At 29.7% G+C, this 25041-nt stretch overlaps 1 protein-coding gene across 2 annotated transcripts in view; it reads left to right on the top strand.

Moving 5' to 3' along the window:
* LOC129958265 (polycomb protein Scm-like) overlaps positions 1-25041 on the top strand; it is a 135317-nt gene that overhangs the window by 25280 nt on the left and 84996 nt on the right. For both annotated transcript variants that reach the window (XM_056070595.1, XM_056070594.1), the window contains one exon: positions 3935-4000. In XM_056070595.1, coding sequence (XP_055926570.1) covers positions 3979-4000 — 22 coding nt within the window. In that variant the 5' untranslated portion in view covers positions 3935-3978. The remainder of the gene's footprint in view (positions 1-3934; positions 4001-25041) is intronic.

Consider the following 25041-nt stretch of genomic DNA (forward strand, 5'->3'; position numbering starts at 1 on the left):
TCAATGATACTATCTAACATCACTTTGGCATCTTCCTCATCATAATCTTCGCTTTTCAAAATCAGATCTTTAATTTTGGGTTTCGTCAAGGCGGTTTGAACAGTTACTCCGAATTGTTTCGCGAGAGCAATTAAATCTTCATTTTTGCCTTTTTCTCTACTGATCCAAATGGGGTTGAATGGGCATTTTGTCCCCCCCCCCACACACACAGTTTCTAGTTGCATTTAAAAATGATACTTATGTCTTTAGTTTTGCGTTGAGTAAATTACTTTTAATATTGCAGAAATAAAATGCTTTATTTATTTAATAGCAATTTAGAAAGGTTATATATTTTTTAAATTCATAAATTTAAGATCCACTCAGAAATTTGAGATTTGTTTTTCCACTACTTTTCTAATTTATTTTTTTCTTGATTTTACAAAACCATCAGAAAGGTGAAATATTTGTTATGTAGTAAGGGAGGTATGTTTAATATATTCAAAATTAATTATTTATAAATTGAAATTTTAAAAGTAGGCATAAGTTTTAAGGAATTAACTGAAGTTGAAATCCAGATCAACAGTTTGTAGTTTCTTAAAATGTGTATAATACTTTTCCGGAAGAAATTAGAAAGGAAAAGTTGCAATTTTGATGATTGCCCTGTGCAGTGTTTTCTGTAGGTAGGATTATGTGACAAAGACTAAAAGTTTTGAGACCTGTTAAGAAAGCTTATAAATTCAATAAAAAAAATAAAAAAGGGAAAAAGTGAGTTGTTGAGTATGAATTTTTTCACTGACAGCTGTCTTCATTTCTAAGACAAGCTTCTATCATGCCATTTAACCACTGGTACTCCGCTCTGTCACTTTTTGGAAAATGGGTTGCATGCATACTTTAGGCTTAAAACATATGTAATCACAGTATTTAATTTTGGTTTCTAATTAATGTGATTGCATTGTTTTACAAGACATTAACTGATGACTGCAACCATTAAAGCATTTATAAGCATCTACTTAGTTTTTGAAAGGCAGAAGTTCAACCACCTTCTTACCCTTTAATATCTTTTCGCATATTCTAAATCAGTATATTAAAATTTTTTGCAACTTCTTTTATGTCAAAGCATAAAGCAAAGTTATACAACTTTGACAATAAAGCAAAGTTATACAACAACAACTGTATAACTTTACTTTATTGTCAAAGGAAACAATGGCTTATTGAGTTGATCAATCAGCTACAAGTTTAACCCTTTAAAGGGCCATTTTTTTCTAGTCATATTATGTTAAAATATTTTCAGGCTTCAAATTAGATTAAGAAAAGGGATTCATTTAGCTTATTAGATAAATTTAATTTGATTAATTAATTTGGTTTATTAATAATTAAGTAACAAACCAAGACATATCATTTTGTATGAGATAAAGAACTGAAGCATCTAAGTTTCTGTCTTTCTAAAAAAATTTGTCGAAACTTATGCCAACCTACATAATTTCATACATAGATAAATTTGGTGAGAAACATACTTCCCATGGCCCTAGAAAGGGTTAATCAATTCATCAATAAAATCTCGAATATGAAACACATGTCTGTTATGGATTTAATTTTCTTGTAAAAGGCACTTTCTCATTTTCTCATAAATACAAAATTTTGCTAAGTATTTCTTTACTTCATACTTGTGAGTAATATTTAAGGAAAACAAGGTATAAAAATGGTTACATAAGTAAAACTGTTTGAAAAATAAACATTTATTTTTAAATTCCATGTGCTAGAACTATCCACTAAGTAAAAATATTAAATTAAAATTTTCCACTCCCTGCGTTTTCACTTACAAGCTTGTCAAAAATGCTATCTAAATTCATTTCTTCTGACATCCTCCTCTATTGCATTTAAACTTAATTAAAGATTAATATGACAGGTTATAGAAACTAACACTCAATTCTACAAAATCTTTGGCTGCTGTGCTGAATGTGAACTATGAATGATCAAAATCGGCCATGTTTATGATTCATGTTGGTGAAGCAAATTTTTTCTCCCATACTAACCATTGTATGAAATGCAGCATTCTTTAGGAGTTGTGAAATTTTTTTATTTAAAGAAGAATAATTAAATGTTTGTAGCAAAGCCTTGAAATTAGTATACAATGATTCAGAATTTCTTTATAAAGGCTGTAATAATTACTCATTTAAATGCACTGGATGTTATGGGAATGTGAAGATATTATTTGCATTCTGCATAAAGTTCTGTGCTTTCAATTCTGAGGCTTCCCCCCCCCCCCAGTTTGAATAATTATACCTTTAAAATTCAGGTGTTATATTTAATCATGTGGGAATATTTAGGCATTTTTATCTTAAAATATTAAATTGTAAAAATAAGTATCTGCAAAAAGCCATATTAAAGAAAATAAATTTCCTTTCTTTTGAGTGATTTGACATTTAAGTGAATTGTGGTGATTTAACTACATTGTTACCTGAATAGGGATATTGGTAATAATCAGACATATAAATATATGTTCTACTATTTGCTTTTGTCAAAACCTCCTTATACAAGTTTCAAATGCATGTCTAGGTTCTTTTTTTGTTTATACAATTTAAAGAGTTTTGAAAATTTCATTTTCTATACAATATATACATATTCATGAATTTATAAATAAAAAAATTACTACTTAATTTCCATTGTTTCATCAAAATTCTAGTAATTGAGCTTCATTTTAATCTGTGATTGTTCTTATATCTTTCATATTAGGAAAAAATGATGTTGGATGGTGCTTGCAGGACATATTATCAGAGAGTTATCAAATTCTAACATATACTTTGGATGATGAAGACATGTATAACATTTATTGAAATTGCTATTAATTTGGAATCAAGCAAAGTTAACAATTTTGAAAATTTTGAAATTAGCAATTTTGAATTATTTGTGAAAAATTTGTAATTTTTCACAAATAATGTCTGAGAGAATTATCATGCAAACCTATTTTACAGAAATTATTATTTCATCCATGTAAATTTCACTGGCATGCAGTTTTTGTACTACTGAAAAAAAGTAGAAATTGAGTTCATCCTGATCTTTGTAAGGGAAAAGGTTGAATTTCAACTGACCAAAAATGCTCTTAAAGCAAGAATACTGTGTCATACTAATGTCACTATTGACAATACCTCTTGGAAAATTATACAATTATTAAAATTTTTTTATTTAGATAAAAAATCAACAAAATTTTAATGTTTTTGCACAGTTTTTCTTCTAGATTTCCTGGTAGAATTATAACACGAAAAGAATTTTTACATCATTTTAAAATACACATTTATTTCATAAATTGCCTAGTACATGTTGATATTTTCCTAATTCTCTGCATTAACCAATTTATAACAATTATCCTATTTATAGGATGGTTATATTTCACATCCATAGCTAAACTAAACACATTCAATTGTTTTGTTTAACAAATCAATATACATCCCCAAACTCTTAAAAAAAATTCAGCTTCCATTTGCCATCCATTAGTCAGATTTTAAGCTAAATACAATGTCATTTTGTAATTTATTTTGCTTAGTTTATTTTTGAGGAAGAATTGAGCAAAGAATTCGAAAATTATTTTTTGATATTAAAGAAATCTTTTATATAAATCTGAGAAAACAGTTTCTAGAAATAATTTTCTCCTGGTTCTTTGATGATTTTTCATTTAAAATATTTTTCTTTCTGAATTTGATTTTACTTGAGTTATCTTGGTGCTTTTAACATAATTAAAAAGAAATTACTAGATGGATACTTTAAATTAAATCGGACATTAACTGGTTGTTAGAGTCTTCTTTTCTGATCTCTGATTTTGTCCTGTAAAACAGAATATAAAGTGTTTGATTTTATCAATATTATGTATTATTTAAACAAAAAAAACTGTATGACCTTTTTCTTAGTTATTTCATTTTTTATATTATTTGTGTAAAAAGCTCAAGTATATTTCTTGCAGTTTTTGTTAAGAATTCAAGTTGATGCCAAAGTGTGATTTACAACATGGCTGGAGTTGGTGGAAAAGGTAAATTACTTATTTATATTAGATCAAATTTCAGAAATTTTTGCTACTTCTATTCGAATCATGATAATTAATAAAGTTAGCTATATATAATTTTGTGATACATTATAAATTATCTCAAGGATTTCAAAATTTTCTTTTTTTAAGAATTCAAACAGTGTTTTGCAATTCAATGTTTGCAAAGTCTGGAAGATGTTATTGCTGAAATTTATTGAAATGACTTTGTGCAATTATACTTCATAGTTTTTCAATGTTTTGAATGATATAAAAATTGAATTTAAGAATTAAAAATTTGTTTGAACATTTCAATTTTCAAGTTTATTCTAGATATTTTTATTCTAATACTTAAATAGTAGTTGAGGAGTTCCACAAGGAAGTGCTTTTTCTGTCACTCTTTTTATCCTCCATCTGAATGAAATATTTCATCATTTATTAGCATTTAGTACTTATGATCAGTCCTCTTAGATTCCCCAGTGCATACTGCTACGACATTCCTCCCTTCTGTGAAAGAGTAAAAATTGCTCTCCATGACTCTGTCTTTAATGTTGTTACTATTCTGCATAGTGACTTTCTTTAATATTTGTCCAAAAGTATACCACAGTTTTTATTTCTGTTAGTTTTTCTGAATTCAAGAAATCTTCTATTGTAGATTAAAGCTATTGTGGGTGAAAATAATTTATCTAACATTTTCATATATCATTGCTATTACTGTTCTTCTTATGCATCTGTTTCTAGTGATAACTTAAAATTAGATTGGTATGTTAGTTGCTGCATAGTTTTTGATGCTGTCATCTACAACTTTCATCTGCTTATTTCATTTTTTTTATGATGGAAGTAATAATGATTCTTTTTGCTTCTCTTTGATTTCAATTTCTAGTTAATTTATGCTGGGCAGTATTAGTTGTTAGGATTTCTCTATTTATAATGATAAGATACTATTTTATTTCCTATTTATATATACTTCAGGAAAATATATTGCAGTATTTTACTCTGGTAGGTTACTAACCACATTATAATCTCCACCAGTGAAAATTGCGTAGCAAATGGGCCCTCTTCTTTTTTTGTACAATTGCCTTTATGCTGCATTGCAAGGAAATAATTCATTCTACATGACAGAAAATTTAAGTTCTTCAGGCCATAAATAAATTTTTACCAAATGTTTTGCAGATTTGTAAACCATAACTTGTTCTGAGGAGCTAATGTTAAATTTATATGTAGGTCATAATTGATGGCACGTCTTCATTATGAAGGGAGGGCATCCTTATATCCCTATTTCATATTAATTTTAGTGTTAATCTTGTTTTAATTAACTGTTTATTCTTTAATTGCTTTTGCACTCAATTTTTTAACACAGCCCTTAATTATGTGTGACTTAGTCAGAGAACTACCCTACCGAGTTCATTTGGAGGGGGGGGGCATATACAAATAAAATATACTGTGGCATATATTTAGAATGCTCTCATTTTGTTTTGTGTTAGAAATAAAATTTCATTTTTCTGCCCTTTCGTTTTCAGCAATTTGCTTCTAATTACAACTTTATATGACTGGACTTTGCCAACCTAACATATTAATTATGTTTCGAACTTTATCAGATAGTTTTTATCATCTCCTATTTTTTAACTATATGTATGGCTTAGCATGGCCAGATCTAACTTTATGAGGCAAAAGAAAAGTTACATTAGTTTGGACAATTTTCATTAGTATGGTGATTAAGGCTTAATATATTTGATATTTCTAATATAATGAAATATATTTTCTAATAGGAGTGCTGCCAATAACCTATTTTTGTTCTTTTCAACTAATAGAAATATGCCACTGTACAAATGATTTTTTCATTGTTCAGTATTAAGTTCATTATGCTGCATTATCCTGGAAATTTTTTTTTTTCAAATATTGGCATCCCACATTAAATTGCAAAAAAAATTGAGGATAGCTCTTATATATATATATATATATATATATATATATATATATATATATATATATATATATATATATATATATATATATATATATATATAAGATTGAAATTTATGCGTAATAATGTGCAGTTCTCTTGGTTTATTTTTGAGGATAGCTTTCCAAAACTCCAAGCATTGTTCATTTTTCTGAAGAAACAACTGTTTTCCGTATTATTTTCTCATGTGTGTATGAGGTGCCATTTGCTTTTCTTACATTGTCCGATAATTGCTCTTCATTTTCAAAAAATTTTAAGGCACAGTATACCCTATTGGCATTTAAGAAAGAGCTCATTTTATTTAGAAAATATTGTGCACTGGGGCATTCTCTCTACATTTGGTACGAATATAATGTGCTTGAAGGCGAATTCTCTGAATGGTTGCACATGCTTTCAGTAATCTTGTGAATAAAAGATACTCCTCTTCTTCCCTTTAAATATGCACTTCATTTAAACTCAAAAATAAAAGAGTTGAATAAACAAAAGTGACCACTAGATCAATTGATCAGATGCTCGCCAGACAATGAATAGTTTGGGTTTGGAGCAAATCTTGGTATTTAAGGTTAACCTTGTTAAGAATAAGAAAAATTTCCATTGGGTTAATTTTATGCGGTTATCAGCCAATTATAATTATTTTTTTAAAGAAACCAATATTATTACAGTCATTTAATTTTCTTGTTTTCTTACTTATTTTCAACATTTTTACTGATAACAATTATTTAAATCTAATATTTCTCTTCAATACTCTAAAAATTTTGGCAATTCCAACTTTTATTACTTTGAACAAATTCAAATTTTTAAAAGTAATTTTGTGCTCAATCAAGATGGATTGATTTTAAATAATTTAAAATAATCTGGGTATCTAAAAGTGCTTATAAATATATATAAGCACTTTTAGATAAGTTTATACCAAATAAGTGGGTATAAACTTATTTGGAATTATAAAATTCAGAATCTACTAACTATTCAATTAATGAAAATATTTAACAAATTATGAACAATACATCAAGTTTTAGCTTTAACTTTTAAATAATGTTTAAACAATGGTCCCTTTCATTGTTCAAAATAAGTAATTTTTAAATGCATATTTTGATTTAAACGTGCATGTTTCATCATAAAGAATTAAGAGTCTCCTTAAGGCTTAATATATTTTATATATTGTCTTTCTCCAATTTTAAAAACTGGAATTTAAAAATTACCATTGTTGTCTTGTTTCAGAATAAGCAATTTTAGATGTTCTTTTGGGAGTGACAAAGAAATATTTTTTTTTTTAAATTAACATTTATATTTTTTTGAAATTACCAAAAATATTTATTGGAATGTATAACAGATTTTTTTTTTAAATTGAAAATTTGTAGTCGATAAAATTTTTTCATTGTACTAAAATTGTTTCATTGTACACAAATTTACAAAAAAAAAAAAAAAAAAAAAAAAACAAGTTAAAAAAAATATTTAGGACTTTCAAAATTCGCATAAAATTTTAATTTTGTTGTCAAAAACTTCGATTTTCAGTTTTAAAAAAACATAAATAAAAATCAAATTTTAATTTTCTTTAAATAAAAATTTACTTAATGTAGAGTTTAGTAATGCTTTGCTAAAATGTAAAGTTTAGAACCCATATAAAATTGATGTGAAATTTATGTCTCCTAGATTAGTAGTAAAAGTATCAATTTTTCATAAAATAAAGCTTAATTGGTTATGTTTTTATTTGCTTCTGTACAAATGAAAATTATTTCAAAATTAAAATTTGCTTACTAGACCCATCTTCATTTTTATTTTATGCATTTAAGCCAATTTTTAATGTAAAGAAAATAAAACTTTAAAAAATATTTAAAAGGCTTTATATATGATAGTACGAAATTACCATAAGTTTAGATTGGTTCATTTCAATTTCTTTTAATAAGTGGACTGTAATCTTATTTAAAATCAAACGACAATTCAATGCCAACTTTTTATTTGATCGAAGTAAAACCGAACCCGCAATGGTTACAATAAATTTAATCGCCGAAGGCAAGTCATATTTTATGATTGCCATATTTTAACAAAGAGCGTCAACGAATCGGTAACATTCCGCCCCGCGTTGCGTGTTTATGCATCACAAGTTACAATTCAAGCAAGATTCAAAGTTATCAACTATATACAACAATATATTCCGAATTCAAACATAAAAAAATATTTATATTTCTATGTATTCTTTTATAAATATAAGTATGGACCGTAAATGTACAATTTAATATGTAAAACTAGAAAAGAAACATTTGAATATATACAAAACAATATACAGTTTTTTATGTACAGATTATAAAATGAAGTCTGAATGGGTTGGAGCAAATTTTAGAGATTGGTCTTTTAAAGTTACCATTTTTAGTTTCGACAGTTACAACACGAATTTTGCCGTCTTGGCCAGGAATAACTTGGCTTATTCTTTCAAGACACCATTTAAAAGGTGGAAGGTTATCCTCCTTTAGTAAAACCATATTTTCCTCGAAGTGAGAAGAATCTTTTCAAGTAAGCAATAAATGTTTGTGATGTCAGATCAAAAACTATCTGAAGATGTATAGCCTTAGTCACTAATCAAACGAAAATAGCTACATACACCTTATGTAAATTACCCTTTCTTTGATTTTTGTACCTTATGAAAAATAGACCACAAAAGTCTATACCTGTGTTAAAAAATACAGGGTTGAGATTTACTGGCTCTGGAGGTAAATTCCCCATTAATTGGTTTAAGGGAGTAGGTTTGCGCCTAAAACAAGTTATACAGTTGCGCACAACCTTTTTCGCGAAATTTTTGCCTCCAATGGGCCAAAATTCTTGCCGAACAAAATGTAATAATGATTGAGGTCCTGCATGAAAGTTCTTTAAGTGATAACACTGGAAAATTAGAGTAGTAATTTTGTTCTTTTTAGACAGCATTATCTGATATTTATAATTATAACTAACATCTGCATGAGCCAATCTACCACCTACTCTTAACAGTTGTCTGCATCTAAAAAAGCATTTAAGTGACTTATAGGACTCTTCTTCAAAGTTTCTCTGTTTTTTCGGGTCTTTATCTTTTTATAAAATTTACTTACTTGAATAATCTCCATTAATTTCCTTTTTGCTCTTTCCAATTCACTATTTGTGATTGGATCGGTTATTTTAGTTTTATTCTTAACATTGAATAAAAACTTACAAAGAAAACTAAATACACGAATTAATTTTGAATAGTCATTACTTTTGGTTAAAAAGTCATCAAGTAAGGAAGTATTGTTTACTGAAGATAAACTAATGTTTGATTGTGATTTAAGTTCTGTCAGATATTGTTCGTCTTAAATTACATGCTCATCAAGTTTAACACTAGAATGTTTTGTAGTCTGGCAAACAGTCGGGACCACACCACCATAAGTCGTTGGTTAAGAGTTCATGAGGGTTCAGACCTCTATATATTTTATCTGCAGGATTAAGTTGGGAAAAAATATATTTCCACTGGAAGTTTTCTGTTAGAGTTTGTATCTTTGATAACCGAGTAGCAACAAAAGTTTTTAGTTTATACGGAGGTGTCTTTATCCAGGCAAGTGCAATTGTTGAATCTGTGTAACAGATTGTTTAACTGACTAACATCTGAAGAGAAAGATGAATTCGTTCTATCAACTGCGAGAGAAGAAGACACGATGACAACTCCAAACGAGAGATCGAAATTACTTTAATGGGGGCGACCCTTGATTTACTGGTAATAAGTTTATTAACAGCTGTGCCATCTTCCATAATAGACTTCATATTAACCACCGCTCCGAAAGTAGCTTCAGAAGCAGCATCATAATCTATTATAACAGTTCTTTCATAAGATTCTGTCAAGATATATCAAGGAATTTTGAAATTTTCGAGGACTTTCAAAGATGTCATAAAATGCGACCATTCTGACTGAATTGACTGAGGGAGAGTATCTTTCCAGTTCAATTGTTGGATCCATGATTTTTGTATAAAAATTTTCGCATTTGTGATAACAGGACCAATGAGATCTAATGGATCATACAAACGAGCGATAACTGATAACACGTCTCTTTTAGTGTAGAAAGGCTTAATCTTTAAGTCTACCTTAAAAAGAAAATAATTTTCTGTAGGTTGCCAATTCAAACCCAAAGCTTTTACCGAAGAATGTCGATCAACGAGAAAATATTGTTGGTTAGTTTCTTCAGAGTTATTATTTATGAGTTCAGATGAATGTGAAGTCCATTTATGAAGCTCCATGCCACAAGTTTTCTGCATTTGTATTAACTGGCTTTATAATTCTTGGGTTGCTTCTAAAGTAGCAGCACCCGAGACAAAATCATCCATATACACATCTGTTAGTGTAAATTGCGAAGCTAACGGAAATTTTTTCGCTTCATTCAAAGCGAGTTGCTTCAAACAACGAATGGCCAAAAATAGGGCCGATTTTGTGCGTAAGTGACAGTGTTAACACGATAAGTAGTTGGAAACTCATTCATATTATTCTTTCATAATATTTTTATCACTTTTCTTTGTGATCCATCAATTAATATTTGACGGTACATCTTCTTAATATCCGCCGTAAATGTGTATTTATAAGTCCTAAATCTAGCTATTGCTTCAAAAATATTTTCTTTCACTGCTCCAGCAAGAAGCAAATCGTTTAAACTTTGTCCCGATGTACTAGGGGCATTGGCATTAAATACAACCCTTAATTTTGTGGTTGAGTTTTCAGGTTTGTAAACTCCATGATGCGGCAAATAATAAGATCCTTTACAAAGTTCATTATTAACTTTTTCCATATGACCCAAACTTTCATATTCTGCAATAAACTACTTATATAAATTTTGCATCATGGGATTCGTATGCAATCTCTTAACTATTTGGTTAAGTCTAACGTTGGCTAAAGTTTTAAAATCACCCAATAAACCTTCTTTCATCGGCATTTTAACTACGAATCGACCATCTTTATTTCTAGTGTGGGTTTCTTTAAAATGCGCCGCGCAAAACTTCTTCTCTAGTAAGAATAGTATTTTCTTCACTAATATTTTCCACTAACCAGAATTTTTCGATTACTTTTTCTATATTCTCATTTTGAGAAACTAAACTACATAAATTAGTAAATAGCTCCTGATTGTTTGTATTTACATAGCAACCAGCGGCATAACCAAATACAGTATTTTGAAATATTAACGAATTTAGAGATGAACGTATTTGTCACCCGTAACAATTTCAAAGAAGGTTTCAGCACCCAAAAGGGCATCGATTTTGGAACTCCGGGTAAATTCAGTATCCCCAAGCATAACCTGTGGAATTTCTAAATTCTCTAAATTAACATTTGATGCCGGAACCATATCCGTAATTTTATCTATTACATAAAAGGTTTGTAACAAAAAGAAAGATCCATTACAATTGGCTATATTAGCAACAACCTCATATTCAATCGAAGTGGAAATTCCTCCCAATTCAGAAACTGATGTATTTGTTTTTTGTTTTCGTAAATTCGCGTTGTCAGCAAACTGCTTCGTTACAAAGTTCGCCTGATAAGTGCTAACAAGGGTTACTCTTGCTCTCGAGAAGTGACCATAAATATTCTGAATAAGTACTATTGCAGTTGGAAGTAGAACGCTTTTATTTTTTATAAGCAAGCTGACAGAGGAGATATGCTGTTAATCCGCCAAGGTCACCTCTTTTGGGGATAAATCAGTTTTCGGCTCCGAAGGAATTTCTTCGGAATAAGCAATATTTTCTCCTTGACGGTGTGTTATGTCTGTGCAAAAGATAATTATGCTTACCATTGCAAATGTTACACAAATACTTAGATTGGCGACAAAAAGGTAATTTTTGCCCTGGTTTTTAGCACAACACACAGGGGGAGAGTTTTTTAACCATATTAAAACGTTCCACTTCATTTAAATCAATAAAACTTTTGCATTTATAGATTGGATGATTTGCTGGTAGATGGCAAACAGGACACTTTGAAGAAGTGTCATTTACCTTTGTTACTAAAGTACGTGGTTTAGAACTTTGGGAAATATCGATTTTGGTGGTTAAACGATATTACTTTGCAAATTTTCTAAAATTTAACATCTTTTTTCAATAAATGTTATAAAGGTATCCCAATCAGTTAGCTCATTTAACGTCCAGGTCATTTCAAATTGTTTACGCGATTCTTTATCCAATTTCTGCATAATAATATTAATCAACATAGCTTCACTTAGTTTATCCAAATATAAATCCAATAATTTTAGAGCTCTTTTATGTAATTTTTATGTAATTGATCAACTAATCTTAAATCTTTGGCACTTTCATTGTGCAGCTTTTCAATTGAAAATATTTCATTTATATGAGTATTAACAATAAGTCTTTTATTATCAAATCTATTTTCCAAAGCTCTCAATAAGGAATGAAATGTATCGCCATTCGATATCATCCGAGCCGCACTTCCAACTAAACATGACTGTAAATAATAAGGCTCCCGAAAGTTGTTTGTTACAAGAAATTAACGAATCAAATTGAGCTTTAAAAATGTTCCACTCCTCAAAATCATCCGAAAATTTTGATAATGGGATTTCTGACAGCTTGATATCAACATCATTAGATTTATTAATTTTTGCATTGCCATTTTCATGCATGCAATTATTAAGAATTTTTTTCAAGCTTACCTCCAATTTTAGGATCACCGAATCGATATCCGTGAAACTATTTTCAGTTTTCACTAAATCTTCATCTTTCTTCACAACTTTGTAATATTCTTGTCTTAAAAGTTCAACTGTTGATTTAATTTACGCACTTTATCTAACTTGACTACAATTTCTTATATTTCAACATCCTCTAACTGCTGATCCTTTATTGACGTTAATACTCTAGTTATTTGTGCCTTGATTCCACCACGAACGAATTGCCCTATTTAACGAAGTAATGTCTTTCTCCATTATTATTTATTATTCAAATCGAAACTTAATTAAAATTCAAACTCCGCTAGCGGACCAAATTTTAGGGTACGAAAGTACCATAAGTTTTGACTGGTTCATTTCAATTTTTTAATAAGTGGACTGTAATCTTATTTAAAATCAAACGACAATTCGAATGCCAACTTTTTATTTGATCGAGGTTCAACCGACCCCGCAACGATTCAATATGAAACTGTTTTATTCTTTCAATAGCTGATCCCATGTCAGCAGGGTTACAATAAATTTGAAGCCAAAGCAGCGCATGGTTGCCATTTTTTAACAAAGAGCGCCAACGAAGCGTAACATACGAGTCATGTGTAGTTAAATATCATAATCATATAAAATGAAGATTGCATAATGAAATAGAAAGCAAATTAGTACAAAAATGTAAAGTCGGGAATGTTAATTAACAGTAAAAAATTATATCTGTTGTATAAAATTTAGGTCTCCCAGAATACACATAAAAATTTAATATTTTTTTTAATCGAGTATGTCTATTTTTAAATTTTCGAACCAGGTTAATATCAATTCTTTTATTTACTTTGATTTTCTTTTCAATACCAATTCTTTTATTTATTGCAGCTCAGTTTTTTTCAATAGCGAGCAACTGCATACCAAGTGTAAATCCTCACATTCCTGCTTGACAGGTGTCCGAAAATCTACCCTGTTTTTATTGAATATTTGACTGAAGAGTCGTTTCCAGTATAGCAGGAACCCTTCTAGCAAGTGCTCCTTTGCTTTAATGCCATTATTGGTTTAAATATTGTAATGCCAGAAAATCGTCAACAGTAATAAATCGATTTTCTTTTCTGTGAAAGTGTAAAATATAAGGTATCGGTTCAACCCGCACCTCAGATCTAATTACATTTGACTGTCGGAATAAATTGTAAATGGTAAATCTGTCAGGACAGTTTTACAAGAGGAACATATAGCTTCAGGTCAAGCCCGAGATTCTGGATGCGTAACGTCTGAAGGGCAAAAATCCTTAGTGTTGAAATTTATGAAAGAAGATTGATTTGTTGAAAAAAAAGCATTAAAGCTCTTACTCTTGATGGAACTGCAAAAAGGCCTCTAATGGATTAATTTTATTCAAAAGTGCGTTAAAACCTCCAATACAAGGAGCGGTTAGTTTGCTTCATTTAAACGAATTACCTCTTTCTTCCTATTTCCAAAACCATTTTTCGCCAAAATCCTATGTTTTTCGCCTTCTATTTCATGTGAGAGAAAAGCCATTAACCGAATCCAACAAATTTTCTTTAGTTATGTTTATCATATCTTCTTCGCCAAATTTAGCGTTTAATCTGTATCTGTCCCACGCCTTCAAAACCTTAACGGGTAAACACGATTTTACACCTGGGTACAACATTACTGCAAAATTTTTCGTAGTAATATCCAATGTTTCTAGAGATCTCAAATTTGAACCCAACTTTTCATAACGTTCAGCCAACCCGCCTTTTTGCCAATTCAGTACTAAACCCAAAGGGTCTCTAATATAAACTTCAATCAATAAATCTGCCCTTCCAAAACGAGACTTTAAATGTTCTATTACTTTCAAATAATTTTCTTTGGAAGGCGGATAGGTATCAACAATATCTCTCGCTTTCGTATTTGACTTAACAGACGCCAACAAGTATTTAAATTTATTTTCCTCTGTTCAGCCATCATTGTATATGCGAGAAAACTGACTCAAAATGTGACCCAAGTTTTTGGATCAACTGGATGAAGCAAGTTTTTGGATGAAAGCAAGCTAGCAAATAATGATGAAAACAAGGAACAAGCAAAGTCTTTTCACTTTACATCATTAAAGTGGCCTCACGTTTTCAATTTTTTTTATATTTTATTTTAGCTCTGTGTTAATACATTTGCCTTATCATGGTGCTGGTAATGAAATTTCAGCTGAAATCTGAATTTTGAATCTGTAGCTTGAAATCAAGCATTTTTAGCACATACCATACAACTTTACTTCAGAAGAATTAATATCCTGTATGAAGCAATGGAAGACTATTTGGACCCTTATTTTTGACCCTCCTTTAAAACTTTCACGAAACACTACCGTAGGGATATATCACTCAGCTTCTCCTTTAATGTTAACCAAGGTTATCAGTGAAATTGTACTTCTATCCTGAAAGCTGAGACCTTCTCCATGCAATTAAAAATTACATGTTTCTTACTTTAATATAAAACGAACATGAAATTCCAATTTTTATGCGAGATACCAGTTGACAAACTACAAATACACTTGCAAGACCAATTTTAATATTTGCAACTCTGTGTGTAGGTAGTTTACGTACATAAAGTTCTACTTGTTGTGTTTTATCAAGAAATTAATCATTAAAATAAATATTTTTAATCATTATTAGAATCATGCTGGTGGAAAATGATATTGCATCATTCTTTTTGAAGCCTAAAGAAAATAAAAATATGGCTGATAAATTACAATTACGGTTCCAGGTTTGATAAATCAATGAAAATAATTAGAAACTTTTAGTGTCCGGTAATTTAATTTTCAGTTGTAAAAGTCGATGCCACCAATGCATTGCGACGAGAGGTGGAAGCATTAAAAATCATTTTTGTGATGTTTCCTCATTTCCCTTTATAAAACTGCAACATACTTTTTTTTCTCCAAAAATGAAGTTCTCTGCTAATGGCGCCTTTTTTGTAAATCATGTTTGTGTTGAATTTAAGAAAGTTTCTAAGTTGCATTCATCAAAGAACAGTTTTGTGCACATTTTCTCCAAATTTTTTTCTGTGTTCATTCATTCCCAAATTAGACACAAAAGACAGGTTGTACCTTAACTTCTGTAGGCCAGTGTGTGTATATATATGTAATGATATATCTTAAATTAATTTCAATCCTTATTAATTTCCTAGTATTTATTTTAATTTAGCCTGTATTAGCTACATTCTAAAATTTTCTCTTATTTCCTGATCCATTTCCCACTTTTTTATTTGATTCTACACGCACTCTGTAAAACGGCTGATCAACATTTTCTCACGCTCCAAGTGAAGGGATAAAAATCTTTAATTTTTACAACATTCTTTCAAAGGTTCCCAAGATTCCCTTTTCAAAATCGACTTGTGGCAAAGAAATTCGTGACAAAATCTCATATTAAAATCACTCAAGGGAAAAAAATTTCTGCCGCTTTTGCTCTTGTGTCGCGATGTAGACTGACCCATCGCTTATTTTTTGTATGAAAATTATGCCTCCCGTGGTGAAATAAATCGAAGTTAAAATTTTCGAAAGTTTCTTCTATTCGGCCACGCAATGGCTAAATTATGTTTTATACACACACCTGCATATATATATTTGGTTCATTGCAATGAAATTACTATGAGAGAAAGCATATAGCGACATAACAATATGGAAAATAGTTCAATTGTTTACTATTGAAGTTATTGTTTATTGTTAAGGTACATGTATATAAAGGAATTTTTTACAGAATCATCTTTGTAATAACTAAGCGAACTGTTCCTGCCTTTTATCATAGCTATTGGAATGATTTTGCTTCTTGCATTTATATCTTTACTTTTTTCTTTCAAGTAGTTTAAGCTATGGACTTCATCATGTTATTACTGAACTTTCACAAATTTCTATAATCGGATATGGAAAATGAGAAAGACTAATTTTCACAAGTCATCTTTCGATTTTAAGAAGCCATGTGCATTTTATTAAAAAAATTGATATCTCTCTAGATTGTTTTTGCCTTTGTGCTCAACATACTCTTTACTGAAGCATTGAACTTGTAAACATTATTTCTTTTAATGATATCTGCACTGAACTGAATCTTTACTTCTGATAAGGCAAAATTGAATTTTATCTTGTTTGAATCCATTCAAGAAAGCTTGAAATGCTGTAGTCTCCAATTCTTTCAAAGTTTTCTATTTCCTACTAGTATTCTGCTAGTTAATTCAACTTTTCTATTTCCATTTCAAATTGACCAACTCGCTTTATAGGAATTCCCTCATTATTTATAATGACATCTGATTTACATGATTTTTAAACTTGCACATAAATGCTCATGAATCTTTATGATGTGAACATCATAGGTCACTCACCAATCGGATGAAGGAAGCATCTTCAAATTCTTTATAATACTAGAAATGTTCAGGACTTTGAGGGAAGTTGCATTGCATCCTATAATTCCTCTTATTTTTCTTCTGATTCTTCTGGTGGATCAGACATGGCAGAAAAAGCAAAATTTCTGGATATATGTCATTGTGTCCGATAGTTCTTCAAAGTCTTGATTAAACATTGGCAATCGAGTTAATGTACAACTTGCATACTAGCGGTCCAAAAACATGATCTTTAGCATCTCAGTAAAAAGTTGGATGTTTACAGAAACGAACAGTTGGTGAAGCAAATATTGACCCAAGCTTAAAGCATAATTTGAATAGTTGAACTGAGGAGAGTCTGGCACTCTAATTTAAATCATCTCTGTTTCTCTACCCCTATTATCAAAATGTTCTATGTAGTATTTCTTGTATACCTAATTTGAATATCATTATGGCTACTTAATGAACATATCTAGTTCTTTTAATGTTTGGGAATATTAAGCATGTTTCAATTTTTCCTGCATCAATAGTACAGAGCTGTTCAAGTATATCTGTCTATGGTTACATAATCATTTATAAAATAGATACAAAAAAAAAAAGGATATCATTATAATTTTGTTTTCACTGTGTTTATTTGAAAAATGCATTTGAATTGTTCTTCAAAGATGTATAACTCACTGATTGGTAGTGATTACCGATGCTTTTCTTTTATTTAGCTTAGATGTCGTTGAAATAGTGACATTCATTAAATGTTTTATTACTGGTGGAGATGCGTTATAATTTATTGAAATTTATAGTATGGAAGTTAATTGCTCTTGCGCTAGCAGTGAAATTTGGAATGTTCTTCTGTCTCTGCATTTTCATACAGAAGCTCTGACGACTCACAGTCGTATGCATTAACTTGCATTTTCTTTAGACAAAAAAAAAAAAAAAAAAACGCTTTTATACATGGCAGTCATACTAAAAAATAACTCGCCAATTCGCCAATTGTTCTATTTATTGCCGCCAATTTCCCTATTTAATCTTTTGCATCGGTAATAAATCTGAATATAATTTTATAAAAAAAAAATAAATAGTTTATAACTAGTGCAGAATTTCGAATAAATGTTTTAGAACCATTGAGCTCTGATAATGGGATTTCGGCACAATATTCACGGATCTAACTATATTCGATACAGGATTCACGGTTCTAAACTATTTGCTCTGAAGCACGCGGGCCTGATGCATGTAAAATGTCGCTGTGCTGATACGACGCAAAAGTTCATAGAGGGTCGTCCGACTCGGGTGTCGTTCTTGTCTTCTGGCCTCTATTCGAAATTATAGAGGTGTGTCCCAAAATCGAGGCATGGCTCTCATGTTGTCTCTAAACAATTCGTAAATAAAATATCTCGAAAGCATTTTTTCACTTGATTTTCATCTTGATAAAGTCCTTCGATTAATAATACAGAATCTTGAATTTTGATATTTTCAACAAATTGTCATTATGCTGTAGAAGCATCAAGTCTTTCCGAAATTTGGTTTAATATTGTACAAATTAATTTTCTTAAAGATTGTGATGCGGCGTGCTACATTAATATTTATCATATTAAACTCTAAAATTTTTCGAAAAGAATTTCACAAATTCCCTTTGAATAGCTGCAGATTGACGTTTATGATCATACCGTAGCTATCTTGGTGTGTGTGCGCGCGCATAATATCTCTTAATTTAATTATAATATTAATTTAATTTTAGTATTAAATTTGTCCATGTTAACTTCCTTCTAAAATGTTCACTTATTTCCTGATCCGAATTCCACTTTTTTGTATACTTATTTCTAACACGCGCTTAAAAAAATTGTTTACTCCTTTATTTCCCATGCTATGATCGATGGGATTAAAATCCTTTACACCTACGCATCTTTTTAAAAGATACCTTTGATTCCTTTGCCTAAGTAGTGAACACATGGCAATGAAATCCCTATCAGAATTTTAGTAAAATCACTGAAGAGACACATTTTTCTCTCTTTTGCGCTTGTTTGCTACGATGTAGATTGATGCGTCGTATTATCACTTCTTTCTTATATATATAAGCATTATTTTATGTGAAGCAGATTACAGTTTTGAAGACAGTGAAGAACTTTCGATTTTGTAACGTCGTTTTATTTCATTTCGGAGAAGCAGGCTTTATATACAAGCAGGTGCGACGAGCAACACTAAAAAGAAATGAGGAAAAAGCTCTTGAACATTTTATCCCTGGTCTTGTATAACCGGAGATATTGATATGGAAAATATTTCTCCATAGTGCTTATATGCAATGAAATTTTGATAGGGATTTTCGCTACACGCGCCGACGAGGCAAGGAAAACACAGGGATCTTTAAAAAAGAATTTGTCACGTCAGCGGTATTTTGTCCCTTAACTCGGAGTGTGGGAATGTGAGGCTTTTAGCCGATTCAGCAATTTTACAAACCTTCTCTTGAAGTAAGTACAGAAAGTGAAATTGGATCAGGAAATAAGAGAATATTTTAGAATGAAGTTACTATGGGCTAAATTAAGATAAAACCTTGGAAATTAATTAAATTGAAATTAGAGTTCAAAATATCATTACATATATATATAAAACAACGAAGAGTAAAAACAATAAGATATTTTGCATATATACATCCATTTGTGAGCGATAAGATAAAATTAAAAAAGTTCTACAGGATTTGTGTGATACCAAAATGCCGTATTTGATTTCGAATATTGTTATTTGTGTTTATTTCTCTCCTATTATTTCTATTAAAAAACTCCCTCTGGAGTAGTGTGGGATTTAATATAGAGATAAATTTTTAAAATTTGACTAAACATGTATTGCGTATTGTTAAGTTCTTTCAGTATGTTAAGTTCTTTCAGTAATTAGAAATCGGAAAGGGCCGTTTATATATCGTAATAAGAGCAAACTTTAATATTCCCAATGGTAACACTCATTCAGTTTTCAAAAGATATTCCGAGAAACCGAGTTTTATTTGTCGTTTCGAAATTAACAAAATTTTGGACTTTTGTTCATATCTTAAATTATTGAATTAAATTCTTTTTGTTATGAAACCACATTTGACAAATATATTTATCAGTAGGAAGTAATTTTTTCAAAATTAAAATGTTTAAATGCCGGCACACTTAAATTCGGAAATAAATCGAAGAACAAGCGCAAATTTTCAACTTATTTCTACGAGTACTTTTTCTGACACATTAAGTTTTCTGTGTTGCCCTTAAAATGATGCACGCACATTCACAAATTTCAAAATGTTTACAGCTTTTTATTTGGCATTTAAATGTTACTGTTCATACATTCCTTGAAACAAATATCGTTTCTCACATTGGTGTAATTTAAGAAGGTTTTTTGCCTTTGACGAAATTTTTTTTTAATATGAAATCAAAATTGTAAAAAAAAATCTTACTATTGCCATAGTATTTTATTAATAGTCGCTACTTTTAAATTTGGAGGATAATTTCTATCCCTGTGGCAAGCAAAAATTTTTGCTTGTTGGCTCGTATAAGGTCACTTACAGAATTTACGAAATTGCTTCAATTTATTACTTTTATTTCACAATAAATACTTAGTAGGATTTAACAATGAAATTTTAAATATATTCTGCCAAATTATATCTCTTAATATATAATTTACTGGTAACAAGCAAAAGGCCATTTGTGTTTCCTTTAATTTATTCGCTTTTCTTTAAGTGCTCAATATTTCTTACACACATCTGAAATTTCATAATTATAATTATTATAATATTGTATGTAGTCAATAATGGAATAAAAAAAAATCAAGCCTCAAATATTTTTAGGTAATACATTATTTTATTCCCAACACATGTGAAAACAAATTTCAATATTTAATAACAAAACATTGATTAGTATTTTAATTTATTACTATTTTTGTCGATATGAAATGATGTTTTCTCTTAGTATTTGCATAAAATGCGGAAGCGAATCAAATAAATTTAATTAAAAAGCTTTTCTTCTAACCTTTTGAAAAGAATTTCAAACTTTTAACAACGAATGTATTTAAATAGACATGTATCTAATCTCGTAGTTTTAAGAATAATTCTGTTGTTTTTCGAAAATGACATTCTTTTTGATTGCTCCGTTTCATATAGCTGGTGGCCCTTTATGTGCTTAAAGCATACACCCAATGGAATAAGCATTCTTATCATTTTTGAACATTATTCCTATCCAATTTCTATTCAGCAAAATATGCGGCGCTTTAAATAGTAATAGGAAGATTGGGGAAGTATCATAAAAATAAAAATAAAAAAATATTATTCATGTCCAGAGAATATCGAAATCTACGTATGAAAATAACAGAAAATGTCACCTGATGATTATATTAACCAAAATGTGTACTCTGGCTCATTTTTCCATCAGTAAAGAAATTTCGAAATTTGAGCACCAGCATTCCTTACTAACTTTAAAATGGTGTGTTTACTTTTAGATAGCAGAATAATGCGGCATAGCTATTTTTTCCCTCTCACTTAGTGAAAATATACAGCTCGAAACGATAGTTTTGAAATTTAATAATAATTTTAATGAATGGAAAATGAAGCAAAATTTGAGTGTTATCCAAAATAAAATAAGTGTTAAAATTAACTTAAAAAGTGCTACAGTAATGGAAATGAAAGATATGAATGAACATTTCGATTGATGTTCTGCAATTGTGTGTCCACAACTGTAACATGCATATATCCTATATGCATGTTTTCATATAATGTAATCTTTTGTAATTAAAAAGCATTTCTACAAAGAAGTTGACGGTAAAGCATGTAAGAAAACTAATTGACATTCATCAGTGAATGAAATGCACTTTTTTGTATGCTTGTGAAATAAAGTGGTTATGTATAATAATCAATTTATGAATTATAATTTCTCAATCAGTAATAAAATATTAATATTTTAACCACTAAAAAATATATTTAATTTCATTTCTTTTGCTGAAACAACAAAAATTTTCCATTTTGATGTTTTATTTATCATGGCAATTCAGGCTCAGATGTAATTGAAATAAAACTTTCAATGCTCTTGAATATTTCTTCCAAGAAAAGAATCCCTCCCTATAAGGAAAAAAATAAAAAATCTCCCAAAGAGGAATAGATTAAAGGCATTCTCCCAAAAATTTTCACTTTAAATATTTTGTCACGAATAAAGCAGCAATCGATTTTAACTTTACATAGGCGTTTAAAATGTCACAGCAATTAAAAAAAAAATTATTATTGATGTCCAGGGAATATTTAATCTTACACTTTTATATTTAGAAAGCGTCAAAAGCATTTGATGTAATCATGGTATATTATCTAAATTTATACTCAAGGTATCTATCTATTCATGATGTCGAAAATAGGTTTGGCCATAGAGATTTCAATTCTGCACAGTTTTAAATAATTAGACAATTCCATATGAAAATTTTAGCACCAGCATCTTTTAGTATTCATTATTAACTTTAATCTGGTGTTTTTTAGTTTTCACATAAGATGATCGATTGCAGCATAAAGCTGTGTGCCCTTCTTTTTTTTCTTTTCTGCGGCTATGCATGTATCTTCTTTCTTAGATCATAAAATTGATTGCGATGGTTCATAAGGATGTAAAAACTTTAAAGTGGCATCTTCTGCACTTGTCTTATTCAACATACGGAAATATAAGTTATGATATGTAAACCAATAAAACAACCAGGATATGAATCTTCTATTTTCAGAAATAAAGTTTGTTGCATTTCATATAAGTTGGAAGTGAGTGCTTACACTGGAAAAAATACATTAGAACTTAATGTATGTAGTGTTGACTCTCTAAGACACAAAATATTTGCACATTATTGTAATTTCTCCAGGCGTCATTAAAGGATTTCCATCCTAAATGAACATTTAATAATACTCCCTATTCCATCACTTTTTTCTGTGATTGATTAAAGAAATGACCATTGAGCTTTGAGTTGAAAGCTCTCCTTATAGAAGATTCATGAAGTTGTATTTACTTTTATATAGCCTATCACATCTAAAAACTGAAATGATGAATGTTATATGTGAATAATTGTATTTTATAAAGTCAATTGAAGTGTTTTAGGTCTCATATGCTTGTATAACGTTTCAGGTCATCAGATAATATAAAGAGGTAAAAATTATTTTCATTTGCTTGCATTCTTGCATTAAAATGCAATAGTATAGAAAATGTTTGAATCTAAGGACCAGTAGTAACCTAAAGTCTCTTTATATTGTGAAAATATAATTTTCTTTAAAATCCACCGAGATAACAAAGGTACTTAAGAAAGTTATTCCCTTCAATTTTTTTTAAAACGAAGCTTCTAATTTGTGAATGTTTTAGTATGATTTTAACTAAGCTAATTTATCAAAAAACTATAATTGAGTTCGAATATAATGTTATTTCCGAGTAATTTAAATATATAATTCCAAATAATAGTTGGAGATATTCTAATAACCCTGGGTGTACGGTGGATGTATGTTGATATTCTGAGCAAATAGGGTTTTTTTTTTTTTTTTTTTTTCAGCGTTTAACATTGTTTTCCAACTTTCACTGTTTATGTTAATATGTCATTAACTTAAAAATTTTGTCAATGTCAGGTGTTTGAAGGGCTGCAGAAGTAAAACTACTTAGAGTATGTTGAAGAAACTGGATATTTATAATATTTGCAGCATGAAGATATGAATTACACAATTTAAGTTTTATTTTTATTTTTGATAGGTGACGATGTAGTTTGTTAAAATCTCTTTCTTAATTATGTTAAAATGCTTACCACTATTATTTTAAAAAGCAATAAAAATATCTTTAAATTGCAGGCCTGACTTTTGTCGACGATAGGAGATGCTTTGTTAGTAAAATGTTTTTATCAAAATAATAGCAATTATTACCACTGCTTTGAAAAAATATAATCATCTTAAAGATGTGAGAAAAGAACCGATATCTGTGAATGGCTTGAGGAGAATGATTGGTAAATTTGAAGCTACATGAGACTCGGGATGCTTTTTGGAACTAGAAGATGAAGTTCTCTGAATCAGGAAATTGTGGAAGAAATTAGGGAAGCAGTTGAATCAGGATCAGCTAAGTGCTAGAAGTGTAGCAAGGACCTTATAAATACCATGGGCTGCTCCAAAATCTGGCGCTATGTTTTATGACGTGATCCATATAAAAGTAAAATTTTACGTCACTTACAAACTTAGACCCACTACAAAGAATTGATTTTTCTAACTTTATTCTTTTTAAAATTGATGACAACGAATTTTTGATTCAAAAATTTTGTGGACTGATGAAGAGCATTCCACTTTATCAGGATTTGCCTACACAAAAAATTGTAGGATAGAGGTTCAACAAACCAGTATGCTGTTTTTAGAAAACCTATCCATTCAGCGTTTGTTACAGTTTGACGTAATCTGACTTTATTATTGGCCCAATTTTTCTCCCAAAATCTTACATCAACTACTTCCTCAAACTTTTGGTGAAGATCGCATAATCAGCAGATGCTACCAAAGTGCTTGGCTACCTCGTTCACCTGATTTGAACCCTTGCGACTTCTGATTGTGGGGATACTTAGAAGATCCCGTCTATAAAGGAAAACATGGTTTTGTTTATTTAAAAAGCAGCATTGCTAAACATGTTATAGAAATTCATCAGGGAACATTAGTTGCTATTATAGGACACACTGTCTTGAATCTGTAGCATTTGATTTGATTTGACTTGAAAGCTGACATATTGAGTACGTATTGCAATAATTCAGTTCATATCTTTTAACAAAGAATAATATTCTGTAATTTTGATCTACTAAGTCAATAAAATTGCGACACTTATTGAAAAAAGTTGAATTTACATTTTTCTATTGTATTATTAATATCCTTATGCCACAAATATTACAAATACCGTTTAATTTTTTTTTAAACAGAATTTCTTCTAGAGCCCTTCAAACATTTGCTCTTTAATTATAACCACTCTATATATTAATAAGTATTTAGGATCCATTTATTGTCATGCTAAAAGTAAAACCATCTTTATCGACTCCGATAAAGTGACTAAATAATGATAAAAGAAAGAACTAATCTCTTTGAGGGGCTAAGGCTAAGAAAATTTTCTTGTAGCTGTTTCGTTTCT

The sequence above is a fragment of the Argiope bruennichi genome, chromosome X1 (assembly GCF_947563725.1).
Source record: "Argiope bruennichi chromosome X1, qqArgBrue1.1, whole genome shotgun sequence".
NCBI classification, from domain to species: domain Eukaryota; kingdom Metazoa; phylum Arthropoda; class Arachnida; order Araneae; family Araneidae; genus Argiope; species Argiope bruennichi.